This window comes from Chamaea fasciata, unplaced genomic scaffold, assembly GCF_029207755.1.
Source record: "Chamaea fasciata isolate MVZ Bird 193981 ecotype frontalis unplaced genomic scaffold, bChaFas1.0.hap1 SCAF_2, whole genome shotgun sequence".
Taxonomy (NCBI): domain Eukaryota; kingdom Metazoa; phylum Chordata; class Aves; order Passeriformes; family Sylviidae; genus Chamaea; species Chamaea fasciata.
Genome location: NW_027094087.1, coordinates 35140647 through 35165943, shown reverse-complemented (window position 1 = coordinate 35165943; position 25297 = coordinate 35140647). Strand labels below are relative to the sequence as shown.

At 36.8% G+C, this 25297-nt stretch overlaps 1 protein-coding gene across 5 annotated transcripts in view; it reads left to right on the top strand.

The window, feature by feature from the left end:
- The window catches only part of GRM5 (glutamate metabotropic receptor 5), a 246533-nt gene that overhangs the window by 106322 nt on the left and 114914 nt on the right, over positions 1-25297 (top strand). For all 5 annotated transcript variants that reach the window (XM_066175665.1, XM_066175667.1, XM_066175666.1 and 2 more), the window contains one exon: positions 2530-2779. In XM_066175665.1, the coding sequence (XP_066031762.1) occupies positions 2530-2779 (250 nt within the window). The remainder of the gene's footprint in view (positions 1-2529; positions 2780-25297) is intronic.

Here is a 25297-nt window from a genome sequence, read left to right as displayed (position 1 = left end):
TACAGACAGTTTATTACATAAAGCAAAAGCTATGCAGACAAGCAAAGAAAACAAGGAATTAAATCACTGCTTCTCACAAGGTGTTCAGCTGTCTCCAGGAGACAGCTCCAGGACCCCATCACATGTAATGGTGATTTGGGAAGACAAACAGCATCACTCCAAACCTCCCTCCCTTTCTCCTTCTTCCCTATACTTCATATACTGAGCATGCTGTCATATGGTCTGGAATATCCCTTTAATCAGCTGGGGTCACCTGTCCTGGCTGTGTCTCCTCCCAGCTTCCCATGCACCCCCAACTTCCTCTCCAGCAAGAGAGCACAAAAAGTAGAAAAGGCCTTGTCTCCATGTAAGCCCTGCTCAGCAACAACAAAAACATTTCTTTATTATCAATGCTGTGTTCAGCACAAATCCAAAACATAGTACTGTACCAACCACTGTGAAGAAAATTAACTCTACCACAGCCAAAACCAGAACTTTGAGTTATACAGTTTTCCCCAAACTTTCATATTCCATGGCAAAGATTGACAATTTTCCTTGTTCTTTTTATTTTCTGTTAGAAAAAGTGAAATAGAACATTTAATGTTGATCCAGAATGACCTAAATGAGAATACTTTTAGACAAAGTACTTTATTTCCTGTCAGACGGCCTAATTTTATTTTTGAAGGCCTCTGGGTCTGCTGGGAGTTAAGTAAAACTGAACCCCATTTCTCCTTCAGGCTGACTTTGGCAGCTCTAACACACATTTCATGTGACACCGTGGTTTTGACCTCTAGTTGAACTGTTTCAGCATCCCATGAGAATCACTTGACGCTGTGTACCACAGGAAACAGAGTTTGCCCTAAGGGCATGACACAGGGGTAAGCACTGGACTCCTGATTTAATACTCTCAGGACACACTGCAACAACTGTGTTTGAATGGCATTTTGTCCAGGCACAATATGCATGGTAATGTAGTTTCCATCTGGCCTAATCACAAAAGGAAGAAAATGAAAGTCCCTTTAGGTAGAGAGACCTATATTCATGCTGCCATTCTGATTGGGTGCAATTTGGAAATTTAGTAGACTCAGGGTCTCAGTGATTCATTCCTGATGTGAAAGGAAGATAATGTTACTTCCTGTCTTCTTGTTCTTTTCCTCTTTTGACTATTTGGATGCTGAGATCCTAAAACAGCGCTTTTACATTCATATTCAGTGCTGAGTGTAACAAGGCCACTGAGCTGTAGCACCAGAGTGGTAGGGATGACTCCCCAGGTGGGCAAGATGACTGCTTGATGGCTCCAATGTCCAAAGTAAAAAAAATAGATGACAGTCCAAATCCATCTCGCTGCTCCACATACATTTTCACTGTCAGTACTCCTATGTACTTGTAATTCGGCTGGTAAGAGAGAGAATTTTTATTACAGATTCTTCCATTTGCAAGCTAACAAATTTGTGAAGGATCAGTAGTTTCCTCCAACATCATCAGTTTACACTCACAGTTTTATTAATTAATTAACTGATTGTATTTCTGTGGAATATTACAGAGGGTTTAAGATGTTACTTTTGAGAAAGATTTCCTGCCTCAGAGGCCTTCTTATTTAAATGAGACATGAAACAGATTTTAACAGCCAGATGGAGGAGCACAGGGAACCAGACACACAAGCCTGGTCAGGATGATTGTCTGTGTTTTCAGTACATCCACTGTTTAAGCACTGTGACTTTTATGTAGTGGCAGTGAAGAAAGTTTCTGTGGTGAGACAGAATAAAGGAAAAAAGGTATCTACCTGTTTATCTATTTATTTATCTATTACCAGTTTATCCCCATAAAGGAAGAAGGTATTGAAAGAAAATATGAAGTTTTTTCCATTGGTAGAAATTGAATTCAAAACAAACAAATAAATAAAAAATTTTAAAAAAATTAAAAAAATCCCCACCAGAAAAAATATTAAAGCGCATTGAGTTCATCTCTGCTCCAGTTCCAGTGATCCCTGTGATGCTAATTCTCAGTTATATTATTCGTTCAACAGTAAAAGTTTTTCCTTCAGCAAAATAAATTTTACTTTTCACTCTAACTAAAAATAATATTGCTTTTCAGATTGCATTATGAATTAGGTGATGTTATGAGTTTTAATTGCATATATTTAAAATATTACACCTAAAAATTAATTCTCAACATATGTATTTCAGTTTAGTGAAGTAAATCACAGAATATTTTGCCACATTTAGTCCGTTTAAGAGAATTAGAAGAGATTGCCATTTGTATATACATAGTTGTACACATTGTGGACCAGATCCTCACGTGTAGTGAGGTACACAACAGCCTTTGGTTTAAGCAGAGACGCAGTCTCTTGAAGAGCAGTGAATTTTCTGGGAAAATTTGTTGACCTTGTCTTGAAAATTTGATTAATTAGAAGGTTAAAATGATATGGTTAAGATTGGTACAGTGATCTCTCTGCAGAGATGTAACACATTTAAAATATCTGAAGTTTCCGAAGGAAGAAAAACTGCTGCAGATTTTAATACATGCATTTTTATTTCTGTTTTTATTTAGGAAACTATGGTGAAAGTGGAATGGAAGCTTTCAAAGACATGGCAGCCAAGGAAGGGATCTGCATTGCACATTCCTACAAGATCTACAGCAATGCTGGGGAACAGAGCTTTGACAAGCTGCTGCGAAAGCTTCGGAGCCACCTGCCCAAGGCGAGAGTGGTTGCCTGCTTCTGTGAAGGCATGACTGTGAGGGGCCTCTTGATGGCCATGAGGCGCCTGGGACTGGCTGGAGAGTTTTTGCTGCTAGGCAGGTGAGTAATACTGCACAGTTATAGCCAGCTGTTTTAGTCAACAGGGCAAAAAAAAAATGGTCCAGTTTTGTGGACATGAAGCACATGAAGCACAGATTCATGGCCTCTCCTATAGCTGTGCATATCTAAAAGATGAGAAATAATGTCAGCTTTGCTACAGCAGTACAAACTCTACAAAGACAAGCATCATTCTCATGACATGCCAGGCAAACACAAGCCTTCTTGGCCACTCTTAACAGCAATCCATAAGGGAAAGCTGGCACAAAAATCTTCGATCTGTATCACCCATTTTGTTGACTGCAGTTGAAAATGCAGTGCGTACATATACGGCCTGACGCTGTGTCTCATTCCAGTAACTCTGTGTTAAGAATTGCTGATGTGGCCTTTGGGTGTACCTGGAACAGAACTTCCTGAAACTAAGTTTGTTAACTGTCACCTTTTCTTCCTGAGCCAACGTGCTGATGTGCATACTGTCCTAAGGGAAATATATAGGTAATCCTTTCTCTTAGCTCAATGATATCAATGTTTCCTTTCTTAACTACCAAAGGAAGAAAGGAAAAGTCACTTAGTGCGTGTATACTCAGAAGGAAAAGATCCTGGGCTCGTAAGCAGAAAAGTTATTGATGTGAACAAAAAGGGATCTTTACATTTTCCCCTTATTCAACAAACGGATCCTAAACAAGACAGGAAAATGATGTATTGAAAACAAAATGGAGTATACTGAGAGTCAATCAATGTAGTTCATCATCTTCTCAGTGCATTATTAGAAGGATGACCTATTGTTGTCCCAAGCATGAACCCTACAGGAACACAAGAAAAATGGTGTCAGTGAAACCAGAGGTCATGGTAACACCTCCAGGGAAACTTTCAAGGACTGTCTTGGCAGCTGGGAGACTGAGTCTGTCCAGCTGGTAGGACACTCTGTTCCTAATCTGCCCTGTTGCGCACATAGTTGCCCTTCCCTCTTGGGCAAAGGGGGAAGCAAGCAGGCAACAACTGTGACTCTTTTCTCTGCCCCAACTCTTTGACATCAGCCTACATTTTGGTACTTTCAGATGGGAAATTCTTAATTCTTTGATACCTGGAAACTTTCTCCACCCTTCTTTTCAAATACTTTTTATCTGTAGGGACTTCCATATATTGTCTTGGTCCTTTTCTGGACAGACACCCAAAGGGACCACAATCCTCAGGGTGAGATTCGCCTAGACATTTTTAGATGTCTGTAATTTAGACACTTCCATGTAGCCATCAGTATTCTCTCTACAGTCAATTGAGCAAAATGGTCACTTCTTAGGTCGCTTGTTTGTAATATTTCAAGTAGCTCAGAGAAATCGTATTCTAGAAAAGAGCTTGTACAAAGACTGTCTTGATGACTACCTTTGCTGGAAAAGCCTACTTGTCAGTTGCTTGGTGTAGATTGGAGCAAATGCCACCTCCACTATCTCTAGCTGAATCTGATGCCATAGGATGTTTGCTTTCTTTTGTCCTAAATACAAGAAATTGTCAACTATCTGTAGCAGTATCCAAATTTAGAAGCACGTAAGCATTGTTTTTTAAAAAATATGTTGGTCCTTAACTACTCCAGACTCCAAACTGTACATAATTTTGTATGGGATTTATGTACAACAGTGCTAAATTTAGCCCTCTGAGATGCTTTTATGAATAAGGACTTCAGGAACTGCTGATTTTGAATAAGAATAGAGCAATTCAGATTATCCCTTTAAAAAAAGCAGGATCTAAAGAGAACAGGCTTTGAGGCTTTGCTTCAAGTCTTTGTTTGTTTTGTTTGTATTGTTTTGTTTCATTTCTTTGTGAAAAATACCTATTTCTAGCTGCAGTGGGAATTGTCATGAGTAATTATAAGTTGTTATTTGGCATATGACTTCCATTGAGTAAAGTGAAAGTGATAGTTTCTCTTAGAAGCCTAAACTGTAAAGTCTTTCCAATTGAAACAAAAATTCTTGATTCTACTCACCATTTCGGGTGTATCCATGCCTGTGGCAGTACTACAAAATCTAATTGTGAAAAATACAGCATGAACTGGAAGTGTTTACAAAGAAAGATAAAGGAAAATGTAAGGATTTTTTTTTCTATCCTTTTAATTTATTATCAGTGATTTCAAGGTAATGGCTGAGAAGTGGATACTCAGACATAGGTTAATATGTCCCCAGCCAGTAAGTGCTGCATCAGATGACGAGAGCTGGAGAGATATAGTCTCTCTGCATTTGGCTCTGTACTTCAGAGATCCCAAGGATCTTGGAGCATCCCATATTTTTCAATAGATTTGTTTCCAATTTGCTATTAAAATCAACTATAAGCCGAGGAAAAATAAAACAAAAGCACAAACAAACAAAAGCTAGCTAGTTTTGCCAACTGAGGCCTTATGTTGGGCTTTGAGTCACCCTTAGTCTGTAGAGCAGTGCTTTATGTTTCTGCCACACAACAAGAATCCTGTGTAGGGTATGGAATGTTGTGGAGTGACAGTGTTCCACAAAAATATTCATTCTTATAAAAATATTCTCCTTCCATCATGGGCTAATCTTTAGGCTTTGAGGCAGAGGCAAAAGAAAAAAAAAAAAAAAAAAACCCAAAAGGAAAAACAGGGAACTTGCAAGAAGAATTCTTGACATAAACAGGGTGAAAGACAATGACATCATTGTCCAGTGATAACATGAGTTCCTGTAGGAAGTTAAAGCTGTTTTCCAGGACCTTGATGTACTGTGTGCTCCCTTGGTTTTGACTGTTTGGCTCTGTTGTCTGTGAATATTTTACTGTTGGTCAGAAGCTAGGGTTGTTGGCTGGTTCTGTAGAGAACAATGTAAGGCACTGGCCGGGGGTGGATGTGACACGAGCACAAACCCAGATCTCATACAAGCAGATTGTATTGGGGACCTTTTAGTACATCATTTGCAGGGGGGAAAGACAGTAGCAAGTTTTTGAGAAGAACAGATGGTTCAGAGTGCTCTAAGGGGAAAGAGCTACATCTAAAATTAAAGAAGGCTCATGAAATTAATTTTTCTTGCAATGCTATGCAGGAAAATGCACTAGGATAAGATTTATACTTTCATTCATCGTCTGATCCTGGAGTTGCTCTGAACTGACCACTCAACTGAGCAGGTTATAAAAAGATATTCCAAGTGTAGTGAGAGTACTTTTCACTGGAATGCAATGGGCTTACAAGAAAAGCTCCATCTAAAAATGAATATTTTTGTTCCCCCACAAATTCTTCCCTTGTTTTGTTAAGTGGATAATTATTCTGTTTCTTTTCCAAATGCACAGAAAGAACTAAAGTCACACAGACACACAGTAGCTTTATGGGAAACCATAAATACATCAATATCTCAACTTTCTCTTTGTTTCCTTTATGTTCCATTTTTAATTTGGATTCACCCCTAATATTTTCCATCCAAAGTTTTGCAAAAATTTGAGGTTTTTTGAAGCTATGGGTTTCTCACAGCATCTGTTTTATGCTCAGATAAACAGAAAATGGATTGACCAAGGGGAATGCATATCACATAAATTACCTTGTACAGCCCAAAGGGGAGGAAAAAGATACCTTTCAATAAACTCCCCACTCTTGACCTATTATGCAGTTTCTGAAATTGGATTGCCTGCCTGTGACAGATATGCAAGGTGGTGTGTCATTAGTGATTGCAACATTCCAGAGCTTTTCGATTCATGGAAAATATTTTAAATGCATGGCAAATATTTACCTCATGCATCTTGAAGAATTGGCCTTAACCTCAAGTATAAAGATCAGTGTGTTGACTTTCAAGTGTGAAAAAATCAGTTATTTTAACTTAACCGTTACCCAACTTAATTGAGATATGGACACCAGGCTTCACCTGCTTGCCTTCACTGCTTCTGTCATCCACAGGTCATATGCCAAGAGATAAATTCATTTGAGAATAAATAATATATTCACATAGCAGAATAACTGTGAAACAGATTTCAGAAGGAACCATGGAGTATTAATTGTGTAGATAAAACCAGCTTGGTTGTACATGATTTTCAGCTGTTCCTCATTTTATGTAATATTCAGACCCAACAGCTGAAACTTTTTTTCATGTTCTATGCCCACCTTCATCCTGCTCCTCTTGACCCCTAGTTTCTGATCTTTGGACAATTCTCAATATCTCTTTTGATAATTCTCTAGGATGATAATTTTATTTGATGCCTTTCATTTGCAGGGATTCCAAAACGTGTCTCAGAATGACTAAGTATGTTAAGTGCTAGGTCACCTGATTTTTCACTATAAGATAGAAACTATTTGCTGCAACAGAAGTTATAAGTCTTGACTATTTCTGTCCTGAATGAAATGGGTTCAGAAAACACTACCACAGCACTGAATAATTATATTATTTTTTCACTTGTTGGAATTATTTTATCTTATATCAATTAACACTTTTGGGATGGGACTCGGCATAGTCTTGGTGACAGCAGTTACCAAGGGATTATTAATAAGAAGCAGATGGCATATAGATACTCTGTTTTGGGGTGGAAGAACATTACAATTCATGAATGCAGTCACAAGCAAACTTCCCCTGGTTGATTTGTTTATGATTAGAAAATAGTTATCATTCAAATCCAAAAAGCAGAAGATGGAAATTTTGTAAAGAATTTGTGATTCCAGGTGCAAGACAGTCAGATTATTCCTACCTAAAGGAGAAGAGTAGGGAAAGGGCGAGGGTATTGGAATGGTCAGGCATTGGGACAATTCCTTGCCCAGGGAAGTGGTGAAATTGCCATCCCTGGAAGTGTTCTGTGTGCATGTGCATGTCGCAATTGGGGATATGGTTTACTGGTGAACAGTTGGACTTTATAATCCTTAAGATCTTTTTCAACCTTAGTGATTCTATGATTCTAAAGGGAAAGTAGAGGTATATAGAGATAAAAATGGCTTGCTCAGTGTCTCCAGCTTCCAAATGACAGTCCACAAGCAGTACTCCTCTTCAAGAGATTACTGGGACTTCTGTTTTCTTCACACGTTCACGTATGCTTATGGTGTATCAGATTTACTACTGTATTAACTATTATATCTGATTTAAAAAGAGTTAATTAAGATTATTCAGACTGTCTGTTGTATTAAATGACAAAATTATACAAAATAAAAAAAAAATTATCAGAGATGGAAATATGTCCTTAGGCTCTAGGACTGATTCTGATTTTCAGCTGTCCAGCTGAAGAGACATGGCCAAAATTTATCAGTCTGATTTAACCTCTACGTTACTCTTAGATACTTAACTTAGCCAGGATTTACAGAGATAATATAAAATTGTCACTTGGCTGAAACATCTACAGCAAAGCAATAGGAAGTCTAGAGCTGCAGGGCATCCCTCAGAGTTTCTATCTTCTTTGAAGTAGTCAGGACTTGAGGACTATGTGCTGTAATGTCCTTGCAAAGATGAAGAACCACATCCTCCATTTTCAGTATTCATTCTGCTCTGTGATAAGTGAAGTCTGTGCCTTGGGATGCCTCAGGCTGTGCCTCTGAAGCATGTCATGGCTGCAGAGCATGTCCAGAGGAAGATGAGTAAGAGCAGGACACCACTTCTAGCAGTGTGATGATCACAAGCAATTCAAGTGAGGCTCTGCAACAGGGCAGAAGAACCACTGAATCAGTGTCCATTCTTCTCAGAACACAGACATTCTCTATTACAGATCACCTCTCCTAATAAGATAACTGCTTAGCTCTGGAGGAGATGGATTGGAGGAAATTTTTATTGATCCTAAGAGCAAATGAGCTAAAAAGAGGGTAAGTAGTAGAGATGAGGATAAGGAGGGAGAATAAAATGTGGAGAATCATTAGTTCCAGGAAGTCCCCAAAGTAATTCAGCTAATAGGATAGTCAGCAATATATATGAAAAAAAAACTGGGTTAGCGACTAAAAAGGGCAACTATAGCTGAATTAAAATTAAAACAACATAGATGATCTGAGGGAAATAAGTTCTTTTTAACAGTTTAAAATAAATCTTTTGTGAGATTTTAAAAAGTGTCTATTGGAGAAAAAAGATCTCACTGCAAAGGATGTAGTGATTTCCCTCTGGAAAGTATGCTGTGTGGTGTGGGTTGACATGCACCTATCTTTGTACAAGTCCATCTGGTGGAGAAGTTCTTGTAAAATAAATTAGGATTTGAAATTTTGTAGACCTGAAATGTGCTCTAGATTAATTTTTGGTTATTCCTGCTGCTTCTAAGAAGTACTAATCAGACAAAATTCTTCTATCTAAAATAGTTCTTACTGCCTAACCTGTGACAAAACTGTGCAAGATAAATGCAATGTAAATGTGCAGGTCTCTCCTCCAGGGACAAAATAAGCAGGTGAAAAGGTACTTTTAGTGTACAATTGTGCAACCCAGCCTGTGTGAACAGTCTGATCCTTTGGCTTCAATCCACAGTAGTCAGGAGTCTGGTGCAGCCTCACTTGAAAGCTGTTTCCTCTAAGACAACTGTCTGCTGCCCACTCATTATTTATCTCTGTTCTCTTGTTCAGGCATCATTGTGTAACCCAAGGAAGCAGGTGTCATCATATATGTAGTAATTAAATGCACGGTAAACAGCAGCATTAAGTCAGAATCTTCCCTGCTACCCAAAAAAAAAAAAAAAAAAAAAAAAAAAAAAAAAAAAAAAAAGCAGGAACTTAACAGCAAAACAAAGGTTTGCTTTCTAGAGCTGAAAAACAGATTAGGGAAATGAAAAGCTGTCTTCCCTCCTATACCCAAACAAAGCCGTTAGAAATAAAGCAGAGTAGGGGATAAAGAATAACTTTATTTGGTTTTGAACAGGAGCTTTGTGGTCTCCATTTGAGGCAGCCTCATGGCTCAGAGACCCTCAGGGTGAGCAATAGCAGTGGTGTCCTGCTGCAGATGGAAGCAGTGAGGTGGTTGGTCAAGGCTGTGCAATGATTGAAAAAGGCATAATTTCCTCTCTGTGGTTCAGACTCCACAAGCTATGCTTGAGGATTTTAGGAAGACAAGTGAGGTAAGCATGTCAAACATATACTCTGAAAGTAAATCAATCTGCCTGACTTTTTAAACCTTCTTGAATGCTTTTTTTTTTTTTTTTCCCTTGGCATCTATCTGATTTGTTTTTAATAAATATTGCACCTTGCTGTCCAATTTTACAGTCACTAATGTAGATCAGGTAGTGGGGGATGGGCATAAGCTCTGCACCTATTTGGAATAATGTCTTCATTTTGCTGTTTCAGGGATGATAAGTATTCATTGGGGTGGGTGGTGGTGGTAAGGGAGTGGGTGTCTACCATGGCATCAAGCTAACAACAGAGAATTTCCAAGTGTGCATATTGGCATTTAAGCACACCTACACATCTGAAAATGTTGCATTAGAAAGTACTCTATCGGGTCAGATCAAAGGTCCATCAAACCAATGTGTTCTTTCTGGGAGTGGTCAGCAAAAGATGAATGGCAAAAAGTGTTATCAGGCCAGGATGGAACAAAGTTCTGGAGAATTCTTGGTGACTTTGTAGGAGAAGTCCTTGTGGTCGTCTTTGTGGCCTTACTCAGGACTCCCTCTAACAGGTCCAAAGCCTTCTAATGTTGGGATCCCAGAGTTGGAAGCAGTAGTCCAGGGTCTCATGAGAGCAGAGTAGAGGGGGAGAATCACTTCCCTCAACATGTTTCTTTATGTGTATTTCTTTTGATGCAGCCCATGAGGAGTTTGACTTTCTGGGCTGAGAGTTCACATTCCTGGATCATGTTGAGCTTCTCATCTATCAACAACCCCAAGTCCTTCCCCTCAGGGTTGCTCTCAATCCATTCTTTGCATTGCTTGTACTTGTGTTTGGGATTGCTCCTTCCACTTGGCCTTGTTTATCTTCATGAGTTTCACATGGGTCCACCTCTCAAATCTATCATATTCCCTATGGATGGCATCCCTTCCCTCTAACCTTGTCATGACATGACAAATTATGTGCGTCCAATTGTATTATTTACTTCTTGTAAGAAAAGGTCTAGTCTTTCTCACCAACAACTAACATTAACAGCCAGGGGAAGGTAGCTTTGTTAGTCAATATATTTGAATAGAATTTTGCCTCAGCACTGTAGAAAAAGACAGTGGTTCAGGATGTCCTTCAAGCCTTTTACTTCTCCACTGGTTCCCCTCTACCAGGTCATGCTTGATCCGTCTTTGGATAGATCTTCCTAAAGTCTTTCAAAGACAAAAGTTACACAGCCCTCTCAGACAACTTTTCATAAGCTTAACTACTCCTTATACTCTTCCTAATGTCAAACCTACAGTTCTTTTGAGCCCATTACTCCTTGTTCTACCCACGGGAATAAAGGAAGCAGTTTCTAAGACTGCAATTTCTATATTTAGAGACTTATGCTTACCCTTGTTCTGCTTTGACAACTTGCAGTATGAACAGAAAACAGGTTTTACACGTTGGAATAACATGAGATCTCTATTATACCAGTGGAAATGAGACATGAGACAAAGTACAGAAAAAGATATGTCAAACAATCCTGAAGAATTATATAAGGTTTATTTTAATTGCAAAATGACAAATTCATGAGATGACCTACACGGTTGAAAAATAGACAGTGCAGCAATCTCAAGAACAACTCCATATTGCAAACAGACCTGTGCTTGCAGTTCTGCATGAAAGTAAGTCAGAGAGATTGCTGGGAGATTGTGTGCATTTGTGGGTGCCTCTCTGTTCTCACACAATAGAGATGTATGCTTCCGATTTTATATTTGATTTAGAAGCTCTACTTTTTCCCAGAGCTTATTAAAATGCAGAATGGCAGAACCCTATGGGTGGCTGACTTAAGACCGTTCTCTTCAAATATGTCTTCTGAGAGTGATAGGCAGCAACCACAAAGAATTTTCTGATGTAAGCCTATTTTGAGAATGAAAGAGAGTCTTCCAATTCTAAGAAAAGAAATCAAAAATACCCTTGAAACAATGAAAACATTTTCTATTCAAACTTGAGAAAAGATTAGATGTCTTCTTCTCAAAAACAGAAATTCAAGAGGTAAAAATAAATTAGGATCTTAACCCCTAGCATCGCAATTCCACAATTTGCTGCAGGCTACATGGTAAAACGTAATTTTTTAAAATATTAAAGCTGAGATGAAAAATGTGATCCAGTATACATTCCTAAAAAAATTAAAGGCAGTTGGAACAGGATAAAAATTAGCATTATGTTTGAGACTTTCTGATATTTCAAAAAGCTACAGAATTTTGATTAATGAACTCAAGAGAGCCTAAAATGGTCTTTATTAAAAAAAAAAATCTTGTTTTTTCTCCTCTAAAATTAACACTGCGACAAATAGAGTTTTGCTGTAAGGTACTGATTAACACTTAAGATCAGATTCCTTTTTGTTGTCTTTCTCTCCAGCAAGTGGGTATTATGTTTTCCATGGCTTCTTTTTAATTCTTTCTTTTTCTGATTTATCTGCATCATCCCAGAGTCTACACCAAGGACTACTTACTCACTGCACACACACAAGCCACACATACATATCTTTATACTGAGAAGGTATTTGTGAAAGGGTAAGATCCAAGGGTTTGTAGCTCTGTGTTATGTGCCCTGATAAAGAGAATCTGTGCCAAACCATGGAGTCCAGGAACTGTCTCTTCTCTCAGCAAATCTACCATAAATTCTGTTCATGTCTTGGTTTCTTAGGTACAGAGATCCTTTGTGTTGATAAGCCACAGAAAAGTGTCTGGCAGACAAAGGTGAACAAGTACTTTACCACTTGGACAGCAATGGTTCACTTGTCAAAACTTTGCAGCTACTTTCATGTGTCCCATTTTTCGATTAGAAAACAGTGGGACTCAGAAAGGCAGGCAGATTTTTTCTCCAACTTCACATTTGAATTGATTTAGTTGTACTTAAAACACCTGGAAGGTCTGAACATAAGAACATCACCCACACAGCAGCGATTTATACCAGTGAACCCATCTCACGAACACTGGTGAATGATTATGGAAAAATATTACTCGGGGTAATTTAAACTTCTGATTTGTAAACTTGTGGCATAATTCATTTTTCTATCACTCTATTAAAGTGACAAAGCACACACAGCAGTGCATTTCCCCCTCACAATGGTTGAATTATAGTTTCTAGTGAAGCCATTGTTTCTCCAGAGGTTAAGGCTGAAGGCAACTGACAAAGTGAATGAAGTACCAGAATGCACTAAACCTCATTCTGGTGGAATTTAGTCCACTCCTGCCTTGAAAAGACATTATAAATCATGGCAAGAATATACTACTTTCAAGAAGACCAGATAAAAAAGCCATGTACTATTTCAAGGAATAAGGCCCAAGCTGAAGTTTGCTGATAATTTTCATACTAGAAATGTGTAATAACAGAATTGATTAAAGGAACAGTATTTAATTAGGAAGTTAAAGTTAATAAAATAAATTTAAATTTGCTAAGGGGTCAACCTTTATTCTTGTTGGTTAGTGACAGTGAAGGAGGGGAAGACTGACTGAATTATAATGAATCTGTACCCTGGGAAATGTATAGTTATAAAACATAGTGATTTAATACACCCTAACTGGTATGTTTTTAAGAATTCTGTGTCTTGAAGTGCTGATATGCACAAACCAGTGTTAATCTTGGATGATGACTATTTTGAAATATGATTGGCTGATATGATTTTTAATACAATTCTACTTATGCATTCCAAAAGGAACATTATTCCTTTTATCCAAGGAGGTAGGACAAAGTAAATTAAATATATTTCTGAAAGTCTTCATATTTGAAATGTTTCAAGCCTTAGCTAAATCAGTTTGCTTTTCATAGCCAAATGTACATCACGTGGATGCTACCTGAGTAAAATAAATTGCCTGTTAGCAACTCAAGATCTGATTTTATCTGAGAATTTCAGACATGAGGAAAACTATACTATAATGTAATGTCAAATCAGCAATATGTTGAGGAGGATGACTGTCACAAAATAGAGGGGTTAATGTAAGTTTTACACTTAAGAGAGATTTTATGGGGCTTTAAGCAAAAGTGCTATACCAAAATGTGTTTTTTACCTGCTTGGCTTGACACCAGATATTTATACAAAGAGCTAGAAACTCTTGCATAGAAGGAATGTCAAGAAACCAATTCAACAACTGCAGGTTGTTTGCCTGGTTTTGTTGATAGCTCATTACTTGAAATCACCTTCAAAGAAAGACATTAATTGATTTTGGTCTTTAAAAAGAAAAATCAAAGACAGAATTGCTTCTGAAGTTGTCATCTCTTAGCTGTATTTTTAAGAAATTTTATGTGCGTATTTTTTCTTTTATTATAAGATGTATAAATGATATTATCTAGCAATAATAAAATAGACAGCTTAATTACTTGTGCAGCAATTTCTCTGACAGAAATCTCATTACTTCTTGCTGCTCCACAAGTCCTTGTCATGGAGAATGTCCCAGTACACAGGTTGGGAAAAAGTAATTAGTATTTTCTAATCATGTTTCCCCCCCCCCCCCCCTTATTTTGCACTACATTGAGCTTAATATGGCAGTTTCACCTGCTATCAGCCAGAAGCTCCTTGGCTCTGTTTGTTATTTCATTCTAGCTGTGCTCTTGTAACCAGATGTGTAAGTGATTCATACTCCAACAGAGCATTAACTCCTCTCTCCCAGCCAAAAACAACAGGGCCGAAGGAGCACGCTGAGAACTACAGCAAAGAAATGGTGCAGGTACAGAGCCTGCATTTTGATCAGCTGCAATAGTTTGGTTGGAAGGTGCAGAAATTCCTAACCACAGGAAAGCAGTCAAGGTGTTTCCAACCAACCAGCTGAAAATTAATATCTTCCTCCTGAAGTACTCAGGGTCAGAGCATAGATACCAGGCAAGGAAACATTTTGGGGGTTTTATCTGAGGTTTTCTTATATCAGGTTGTGACTGTTACATTTCTCCAAGAGTCATGCTGATCCTGAACCCAGGTTATATCCTCTTTGATTCTCTGAGTGTTTTCTGAACCTTGAGTCATACATATAAGAGAAAAGGAGATAATTGCTCTTCAAAATAAGCAGCAATAGCTTTATACCAAAGTTTCACTGCTAATTTAAATAGGTTTTTATCTGACCATTGTATAGCACTGACAGAGAAGCACAAGACTCATCTTATATGAGACCAGTGTTAAATTGGCCTGAGCTTACTCCAGTAGTGAGTAGCAAGGTGTAGGCATTGTACACAGAGTGATTCAGACCTGGATGAGGAAAATTTTCTTCTGCTGGGGATTTGGGGTGAATATCTCCAAACATCCATTGTGTGCTGAGAATCAGGGAAGATAAAATTTTTGCTAATGTATCCCTCTCTCAGATGAGAATATTGACTTTCTGGGAAAACAGAGATGTATTTTTTCTTCAGGTGGGTCAGTAGATGCGAAGTCAGGGAGAGGTTTAACATATATCTGTTCTTTAAAAGAGGGGTGCATCTGTGGTTGGAATCTACTCAAGGACAGGAACTTAGTCATGTTCAGGAAAGAAAATTCTTTACCTCGAATCCTTTTTTTCCTAGAAATGGCATAGTAAATTCATGTTCCTGCATACCCTGCACCTTCTCTCTGTGCTCAGAGGCAGGTTGTGACATCTTCTGCTGTCTTTTACCTTAAAAAGGAGCGCTCAGTTAGATGTTCCAAGGGACAGCCGAGCCTACCAAACAGATTGACTGTGACTACCAAACTCCTCTGACTCTGAGGAAGAAAGTGTCTGAAAATTCTTCCAGGTTTGGAAATTCCTAGCAAGGACTAACCTGGAGGCTACAAACTTCAAAAGCTTATAACAGTAATTCATGAGAAATTTCAAGGAAGAAATTTGTTTCCTGGCCTTGATTTCAGCTCCACTGATTCTCTCTGAGGTTGTTGCCTCCTGACATTTCTAGTGATTTCGTGTCTGGGATCTCTCAGAGACAGACCAAGGTGAATCCAGATGCATTGATACACTACAAAATAATTCCTAAGACTGCTTTCTCTTCTATACATGTAGCAGCTTTAATGGTGACCTTCTCCCTAAGGACCCTTAAGACAGAATCCAGAGCCTCATGCAGTGATACTAAAATTTTATTGTGCTTGCAACAACTGAAAATTTACTATCAGATAGAAAGTGAAGGACTTCTAAGGTTAGTTGTATGCTTCTGCAGATTATCTGAAAGGGTATTTTTAAACTGCTGTCTTTTGAAAATGAATTTTCTAAGAAGTGACTAAGGTTGTATATGTTTGTTTTGTTATTATAATTCATATCAGTGCTCAAGAACCAAAAACTTCATCTGATTCAAAAGAAATCAATAATTATTTTTTTAAAATTACTGATAAATATTCATTAATGATGTTGCTGCATAAACATTATTGAAACTTTATTGCAAACAATTTTTCTTTAAAATATTCACTGATTAAAAATCCAGCTTTTATCTTGATAGAAGAGGAATCAAAAAGTCCTCAGCTAAAACAATACCTGTTTTTTCAAAGTTCTGAGAAGTAAAACACTCAAGAATTTAAAAAAAAATCTTTCTAGAGTTCTACAAATTTAATGATTTTTGATCCCAAATTACAAAATTTACAGCTAGAAAAGTTTGCCTTTATATTAATTTTTTAAATATTTTTTGTTTGGTGGGCATTCCCCATCACTGTGATTCAATCCATTACTGTTGTTTTACACTGGGAATGTAGTTCTCACAACTATTTTAACAAAACTAACTTAACTTTGGCATTTTTAAGGACTTTCAAATCAGACACAGTAGCTATGAGGAATACCAAAAAACATTTATTTTCTTTGACTGTTTTGGAGGGTGTTTTTTTGTTATTTTTCATCCCCAAAAAATAATTTTTAAAGGAAATGTTAACATTATTCTGTATCAAATCGTGAGGAACAGTCAAAAATTAATGTGAACTATGAACTATGTTTCTGCCAATAAGTATTCAGGAAGTGATGATTTCTGCAAAGCACTCTTTGCCCTGGCAGCCTTTAACAGCTGGGACATTCTTCCTCTCACGATTCACAGATGTCTCATCCACCTTTAAATCTCAGTTTAGATATTGTCCTCTATGCTTCTTCTAAAAGCATGGCGACAGTGAGCAGAAAGCCAATACCATATTACCTCATGATACTGTTGACTTTTATTCTCCTATCTTTATGTATTTTTGCATTGTTTTCACTCTTTTGTCTGATTTTATTTCTAAATATTTTATGTAGCCTGCAGAGGTCTTAACACTCCAGACTCCTGGATTGTGTCTATGAATCTTAAATTCTAAAGTTATATTAATGATAGATTCTACTCACTACTCATAATTAGGCAGCTTTCCAGCTATTGGTTTCAGGCCTTAAAAGACGTTAGTCCATTTACTCACTGTCTGAGCCTTTCACAGGCAAATCCTCCCTCACATACTTAAAAAGAAAGGAAGAGTTTGAGCATTCAGGAGAAAACAGGTAAATCAGTCATTTAAATCTGAGATTGTTCTCAACTAGTCCTCACATAAACAACTCATAAACTCAAAGGCATTGTGTAAATCACAGGGTACAATTTGCGTTTTATTTCAGAATTAGCATCTTAATTGGTTATCTTGTTATTAGATCTTAGAAAACAAATGTTTCAATGGTCTGTGATATTTAATTAAGATACAGTAAATTGTTTTCCTAAATTGAATTTTTTATTCCAGTGGATATGGTTATTGGAAAAATCAGTTGAATGGAAACAAGTATCTTAATAAATGCTTTTCTTCTGCATTTGAAGCAAGTTCTGTTCTTGCATTAATGTTGATTAAGGAGAATTCTCTAGAGTCTTGAATTATATTTACCTTGAACTAAATTATTTGAACACATATAAACTTGATTTTGCTGTATTTGCCTTGCTCTTTACCCAAAAATATGTTTAAGAAATGAAAACACCTGTTTATGAGATGGTCCCGGATTTTACACCATCCATTCAGCTTGTCTTTGCTGTATGATGTTCTCTTGAATCGTTTGGTTAGGAAGACCAATTACTGTGCCCTAAAGTCCCATGCCAGATCAATACTGAGTGTGTAAGAGTAATTTGTCATTCATTAATTCCCAGTTCAAATTCAATGTTCAAAAAAATGTTTTGAGAGTAGATAACTCTGTAAGTCCTGAACATTACATAAGTTTCTATTTTGAATGAAGTAATTTAATTGACATTGTTCATTACTGGGTTTTTGTTAACAGTTGGTCTGTGAATTCTTACTGTTATTCCTACATCCAGCTTTATGTTCAGCAACACTAATCCAGAGATTATTAATTATCCACTGTAAAAGGATGTGCATAACAAAATCATTCCCTAACTGTATAGAGAGAAAATTTAATCTGAAACAGTGTTTTAAAAAATTGCTACTCCAAAATCGCAAAAACCAAAACATCAGGGTGTTTCAACATTATTCTCATATAAAATCCAAACCACAACACTGTACCAGCTACTGAGAAGGAAATTAACTGTATCCCAGATAAAATAAGACCAGCTTTATTAACCATAATATTCATGATCTACTTCAAGATCATTACATTCAATTAACTCACATTTAGTACACATGTTTCTATCAGTCAAATCCTCAGTTACACCAGGAAAGTTTTAGATTAGATATTAGAAAATATTTCTTCACAGAAAGGGTTGTCAAGGGTTGGAACAGCCTGCCCTCGGAAATGGTGGAAGGATTTAGAAGGTATGCAGATGTGGTGACAGAGTGAACACATTTTAGTGGTGAACTTGGCAGTGCTGTGTTAATGGTTGATTTTGATGATTTTAATGGTCTTTTCCAACCCAATTATTTCTATGATTCTATGATTCTGGTTGGAAAATAGAGACAATTTCAAGTCTTAATGAGACAAGAAATTCCACATTTAAAATGATTGTGGACTGCAGATCCTAAGAGAATCTTTGTTTTATTAAAATAATCAGATCTTTTACCCTACTATAAAAGAGATTTTCTATTCTGTAATCCTGGTAACAGTGCTATTCTTGGACAGTAGAGACATAAATATGTTCTATGTTTTTCCTCACTTTTGATGTTTCTTCCTTTGATTTTGTGTTTATCTGCATCGTCTCCCTTGATACTTCACCATCCTGTAGGAACAATAAGTAAAGTAATTAGGAATTATCATGGAAATCTATGTGAGATGTTAAATAAGCACTTTACAAATGAATATCTCATGATGACACTAATTTAAAAACAAGCTCTTTAAAATTGTGTATTTTGTTATGGCAGCTGAATTGCTGGCATGCCAAGGAGCTCACAACACAGAGGGGCTTCAAGTAGGCTGAAAAGCCCAATGAAGGAGAGTCACTAGGTTAAAAATACCCAAGTGCTTTATGCAGGCGTGCTGTATCATTGTAAGGGAGATACATTGTAAGGGAGTGTGTTTGTTCTGAACCAAAACTCTTGGCTGGCTGTTGATTCTGCAGGGTAATTGAGATGCTAACAGGAAGGGAAAAGTTGCTCGATTTTATGTACACCAGAGGGGTTTTTTTGTGCCATGGTCTTCCAATCCTTGAACCTTCAAGCATTATTCAGATGTCCAAGGTGTTACCTTTTCATGTGGGAGACTATGTGTGATGTGTTGGGTCCTGGAACATCTGAGAGACAGGAGTTTTGGGCTTCAGGTGGGGCAGAGTCTTTCATCATCTGTGTTGGACACATGGGTTCAAACACTCTGAAATTGCTAATGTATGGGTATGCTCTTCCCCATGATTAAAAGACAATTTCTGTGCAGTCATATTCTTAGGGCTCTTTTGGGAATGAAAAGAAGGTGATGAAACCTAAACAGATCTTTTAAGATCAATATGAGCCAATAAGTTTGGAAGATACAGCACATAGCATTTATGATGTTTCTTTATCATTTGGGTTAGAAATCTATGGTTCCTGCTATAAGTCATCCTCTCTGTTTTCTAAAGAGGAAAATCCAATCAATGCCATCAGCTAATGTTAGACTCTGAGACTGGATGTTTTGAACTTAATAATAAGGTTTTTCATAATTTTAATGAGGAAAAACGTATTTCATGCATTAACTCAAATGAATTGTTTGTCTTTCCTTAATAGATGAAAATTATATTTCCAATTAACCAATTGCACCGTTGTAAATGAACTTGTTGGCTGTATGTGCTGAATGGGTAAATTCTCCAGTCCCAATTTGCATGAAGGTGGTCTCTCAGGCAGAGTGTATCCACATAAGTTCAGTGCGATTTTAATGGTCTGAACCTGGAGTGTGTTTAAATACCTCCAAATGCAGAAACAGGAACCCACATCCATTTGCATAACTATTACTATAAAGTCACTTAAAGTCACTTGCTTCTGCTCATGCAGAAACTCTGTGGTAGACTAAAAATCAAGACTTGACTTTGCATATCCAAAAAAAGAAACCTTGCCATTTTAATTCATACTAAATATATCTTCAGTGTTCAAATTCTATAAGTAAAATGGCTGTTCTTCATGCCTATGGATTACTCAGAAGACACTGAGATGTTTAAAGTCAATACCAAATAACACTAAAGATTGGTTATGTATGTGACATTTTCTCTTTCTACAAACAAACCCAAAGGCAGTTTCTTTTCCTTCCCCCTTGAAAATGTCCAATCAAACTAGTCTGGCCTTCTTTGATTTGAAAGAAATGTCAGGTTTGAGGGTTTGTCCTTCTTACTACAATTAATTATGACAATGGATTTATAGCCACTTGCCACATTGCCCACAATAGCTAGTAAGAAAGAGTATTTCTATTACTTACATAGATGAATTTCAAACTTTAAAATGTGAATTCAGCCAGTGCAAATAAGACATGTATAAATGTCATTAAATAGCAGTTCAATTTTCATTTTTGTTCTCAAAACCCTTAGAGAAAAATCAAAAAGAAAGTAATGAGGAGATCAGATGCTACATGTCAATATACAAGAAAATTAAGTTGCTAGTATTCATTCTCTGAATATTTAGGTATAATGGCTTCTGGTGTTTAAGGATAAATGCAAGATGATGAAAAATGAAATTATTGGGTAAGAGATAGAAAAAATATTATTTGCAAATAGAGGAAGACTTGCTGTAGCAAATATTGGAAAAGAGAAGAAATAACATGTACTGAGAACAATGTAAACCCTAAACTGAATGGAAAGGAAAAATGAAACAGAGATGTTAACAAGCAAGAAAACTGCTGTGATAATGAATCAGATCATCAGCAGTTTACATACTTTGAAAAAAAATTTCTTTAGGAGGAATTGAAATCTTCCTTAATTACTTAGGGCCATTTCCACCAACCCAGTTCCATCAAAGAAATATGCTGAAGATTGAAAAATAAGGGAGGTTTTTTTGTCCATCTGTATGTCAACCTTAAACAGCCAAATTGTGGCTTGAAATGCACTGTGCTACTTAAAAATAAATCTGGCAACTTCATTTACTTTACAATCTTAGTAAGTGCTGATTCATCTTACCACTACCATATTTAAAAGAAAAAAAAAAATCAAAGGCTATCTTAAAAATACATATAATATCACTTTAATTTTCATCAGTCATTTTCCTCCTGTAACTTCTAAAAAATAAATAATTATAAATACTCCCAAAAATCTTAACTGATGGCGAGCAGTATGCCCTGTGCCAAGACAAACATTTTAACTCAAAGAGATGAGATGTCTTGAAATACATTTTCCACTTGCACATGTTTGAGGGTTTGAATTAGGTACTGCTGAAACTAGCAATTCCCAGAGACCACTCATCACATGAATTTTCTGGAATTGTGAGTTTAAAACCATCCTCAGGACTTGAAACAGGTCCAGGCAAAGCTATTACTTTTAAGATATAACATTTGTATTCATGGCAAGCCAATAAGACATGCCATTTGATGACAATGGAATTGTGCAGTTGAACTTGTGATTATTTAGGAACCAATATAGAAGAGCTGCAACACCAGAGGTTTTTTTTACTGCTGTTATTTTATGATATTTCAACAGGAAGCAGAGGTAGCTGGAAATTACTTACTAAGACCTCCCCCAGAGTATTTCATTATCAGCAAGTGGCACACAAACAAAAATTCATTTGTTGGACTTGGTGGAAATTTTACAGAGAGGAATTAGGCTATAAATGCACACCTATATTGTTCAGGCTGAATTATTTCAAGTTTTTCAAAAGTTTCAGAAGTTGCCACGCATTAACTATACAGATGTTTTGTGGCTACTTAGCATGTGCTCAGCTTTAAAATCTGGCATATACCAAACTTTATCTCTGTAGGTGCTGATACACTGTGGTTTGGGACAGGATTTCCAAAAAATTTATCCATAGACACTGGCTGATTTAGTTCTTTGACTAAATCTGTAGTTTAAATCAAGATAAACAGACTTAAGGGTTAGAAGGAAAGATCCATTCAACACATTGCCACAATAATGTGCATATGTCCTGTAGACTAGAACTGTCTGACTTACATGAAAACATTTCTGATCCTTAGTAAAAGTATGTAGCAGTGGGAATGCTTGAGACAGGACCCATTTTACTTAATTTCAGCCAGCTAAAATTTGAATATGTGACCCAATCTGGTAAATTAGTTTTGCTCTATGATGAATAGAAAGAGAGAAACATTTCTGGAGGACAATTCATCCTTCCCTAAGATAGACTCCTTTGTGATTTCATCACTTACAAAAGGAATCCAAGAGGTCAGTTTTAGTTGTTGCATCTGTTGTGATTTAAGCCAAAACTGGGATGCATCTTACTCTGTCTGGCCCCTGGCAGCCACTGGAAAAGTGGGTAACCTTAAGTCCTCTTTTGCATCCACTAGCCTTTTTCAGATGTCTCATCTGCTATATGGTGAAGTAGATACTTGCATACAGGCAGCTACATCAAATTCCAGGTGATGAGATTTAAGTAGATTAAAAAAAATTACAGGTGATTTAAATTTTAAAATTTAATCTTATCCTTATGGTCTTGAAAATCTTTTTTTTACCTCTTCCCTGGAAAGATATTACTTAGCAATAATCAGCAAGTAGTAGTCAATTTAGTTTAGTATAGCACTGTTTGATATACACATGGTGTAAACATCATGGTCAAGAGCATGAATTCAGCGATTTCTTTCTCCTGAATGTTACATACTAAAATAAAAACTGCATGGTCCCAAGTACATGGGAATGCTCAAAGTATAAAAAGAAAGGAGGAGGAGATTCATATAGCAGACTTATCACTCATCTTATTACAAAGGGGGGTTTTAATACATTTTTGTAGTTTTCTGTGGTGGATCTTTTTAGCATGTATCTTGGACAGAATCCCAGGCTAGTTATTTGATTATGTGTGTTTGAGTATGAAGAACATGGATATTAATTTGTCTAGAGTCTCAAAATATAAGTAGGCAAGCACATAAAAACAAAATGTATTGAATTAATACATCTCCACATGGCTGCATAATTAACAGTAGCTTTAATCCAAAAAGTAAGTTTTGTTTTCCATGAAAAAAGCAGTGAAAATTAACATATATTAGTTTGTTTTTAGTTGCCATCATCTGTGCCCAACTCTAGAATTTGTCTCCCAAAAACTCTCGATACATATGGATGTTTGTATATGACATTTACTTTGGGTTTTTTATTCTTCATACTTCATGAAGATATTAGAAAGTGTTTCGTATGTAACAATTCATTTTTGCAACAGCTTATGTGTATGTGTGGGCTTGGGAAGCTACATATAATATTTTGAATATATTCGGTTACTTATTTCTAAACATTTACATGATTTCAACCAATTTTTTGACACTCATCTCCATTTCTGAAATTCAAATGCAGACCTTGAAAAACTTTATGCATACGCCTAATTTTATTTGGTGTTAGGTTCCTCCTTGCAGTTAGAATGTTTTTAGGTGATCATTACTGAATTTTTTAGCTTGTGAGTGAGACACCTATCCCAGTGTCCATTTTCCATCACTGTATAAAGAGAGGGGAGGTGAATCCCCACATGTGATTCTGCCTATCTAATCTGTTCCAGCCATCTGATCACCTTTATCACCCTTCTCTGGACTTGCTACAACAGGTGCACATCCTTCTTATTGTCAGGGTCCCTGAGCTGGACATAGCACTCCCAGTGTGGTCTCACAAGGGCAGAGGGGCAGAATCACCTCCTTTGACCTCCTGCCCTTGTTGCTTTTGTGCAGCTCAGAACATGACTCACCTTCTGATCTGCAAGCACACGTTGACTACTTATACTGAGAATCTCATCAAAAATCATCCTCAAATTCTTCTTCTCAGGACTGCTCTCAATCCATTCTTCATCCAGCCTGTATTTGTAACTGGGATTACCCCAACATTGCTCTGGAGTAAATAATCTTTAGAGAATGGTGGGAAGCCCTTGTGTTAGATTATGGCTCAGAATGAATTTCCATGTGCAGTTTCTATAGCCCCAAGTGCCTTAATGACTTTCAGTTGTATTGCGTAGAATAGTTCTGTTGAACATATTTGTTTCATTTTTTTAAATTTTAATATTTAAAATTTATTGTAGGTATAAAGTGAAGATTGAGGCCTAGATGGGCTAAATAATAAAATGTGTCTAATCCTTAAATATTTATTATTTTGCTAAGGACCAAAACTTTCAGGGTATCATTTCACTCTCAGTTCATCCTGATTATAATGGACTCTAATCAACCAAACATAACATGCAAATTAGTCTGAAGTGTTACTTCTTCAGAGAATTTTTCACAAGTGGAAAGATTATTTTGTATTGGTTTCTAAAAATTTGATTATTGAGTTGGAGTTTTTTTAGAAACTGCCTCATCAAAAGGATTTTTTAAAATTCTGCTACTTGTTGCAATATGGAAAAACAGTTTTGACTTGGCATCATTTTCTGATAGAATAGAGCGCAAAAATTTTAGAATTGAGTATAAGTATAACTGAGACCCTGTTTACTTGTGTCAGTCTCCCACTAATTGTTTATGCTTATCCATGCCAATCTTGTATGTTAATCTCTAAATCTAGGCTATGAAGTAAAACACTTAGGAAAATATCTGAAGAAATGTCACTAGCAAACAAAAAACAGGAGGTATGGTAGCAGAAGTGGCATAACAGTGGTCCATGCTGAGCAAATACTCCATAACTCCTCAGCACTCATTGGCAGTTCTGCATTCAGATGCTGCTGTGAGAGCTGGATGCCACAATCTGTGGGTGATATATGCACAAAGGGAAGAGGATAAAAAATTTAGCAAAACCTATACATCAGGGCCCAGAATGTTAATTCTCTTCCTGCTTACACCTTACCTCAGGATGCAATATCCAGCTCCTTCATCTGCAGTGATACAAATTTCCTCATTCTCACATCATTTCAGGTCTTGTCTTCTTTCTATGCAACATTTTGTAGCACAGTGCAGAAGTCATCTATGCAACAGGTTCGAGGTGTGTGATGCAGTTCGTGCATGACACACTTGAGCCTCATGCATCCAGTGCCCTCATTCTCATCAGCTCTCAACAGAGAAGAGACAAGTCATAAATGACTTGACCTGAAATACTTGAAAACATTTTGAGATGTTATCCATCCTCAGTTTCATGCCCAGCAGAGTAAAGCTTTATTAAAGAAGCTTGGAAGCTGACCTAATATCTTATTT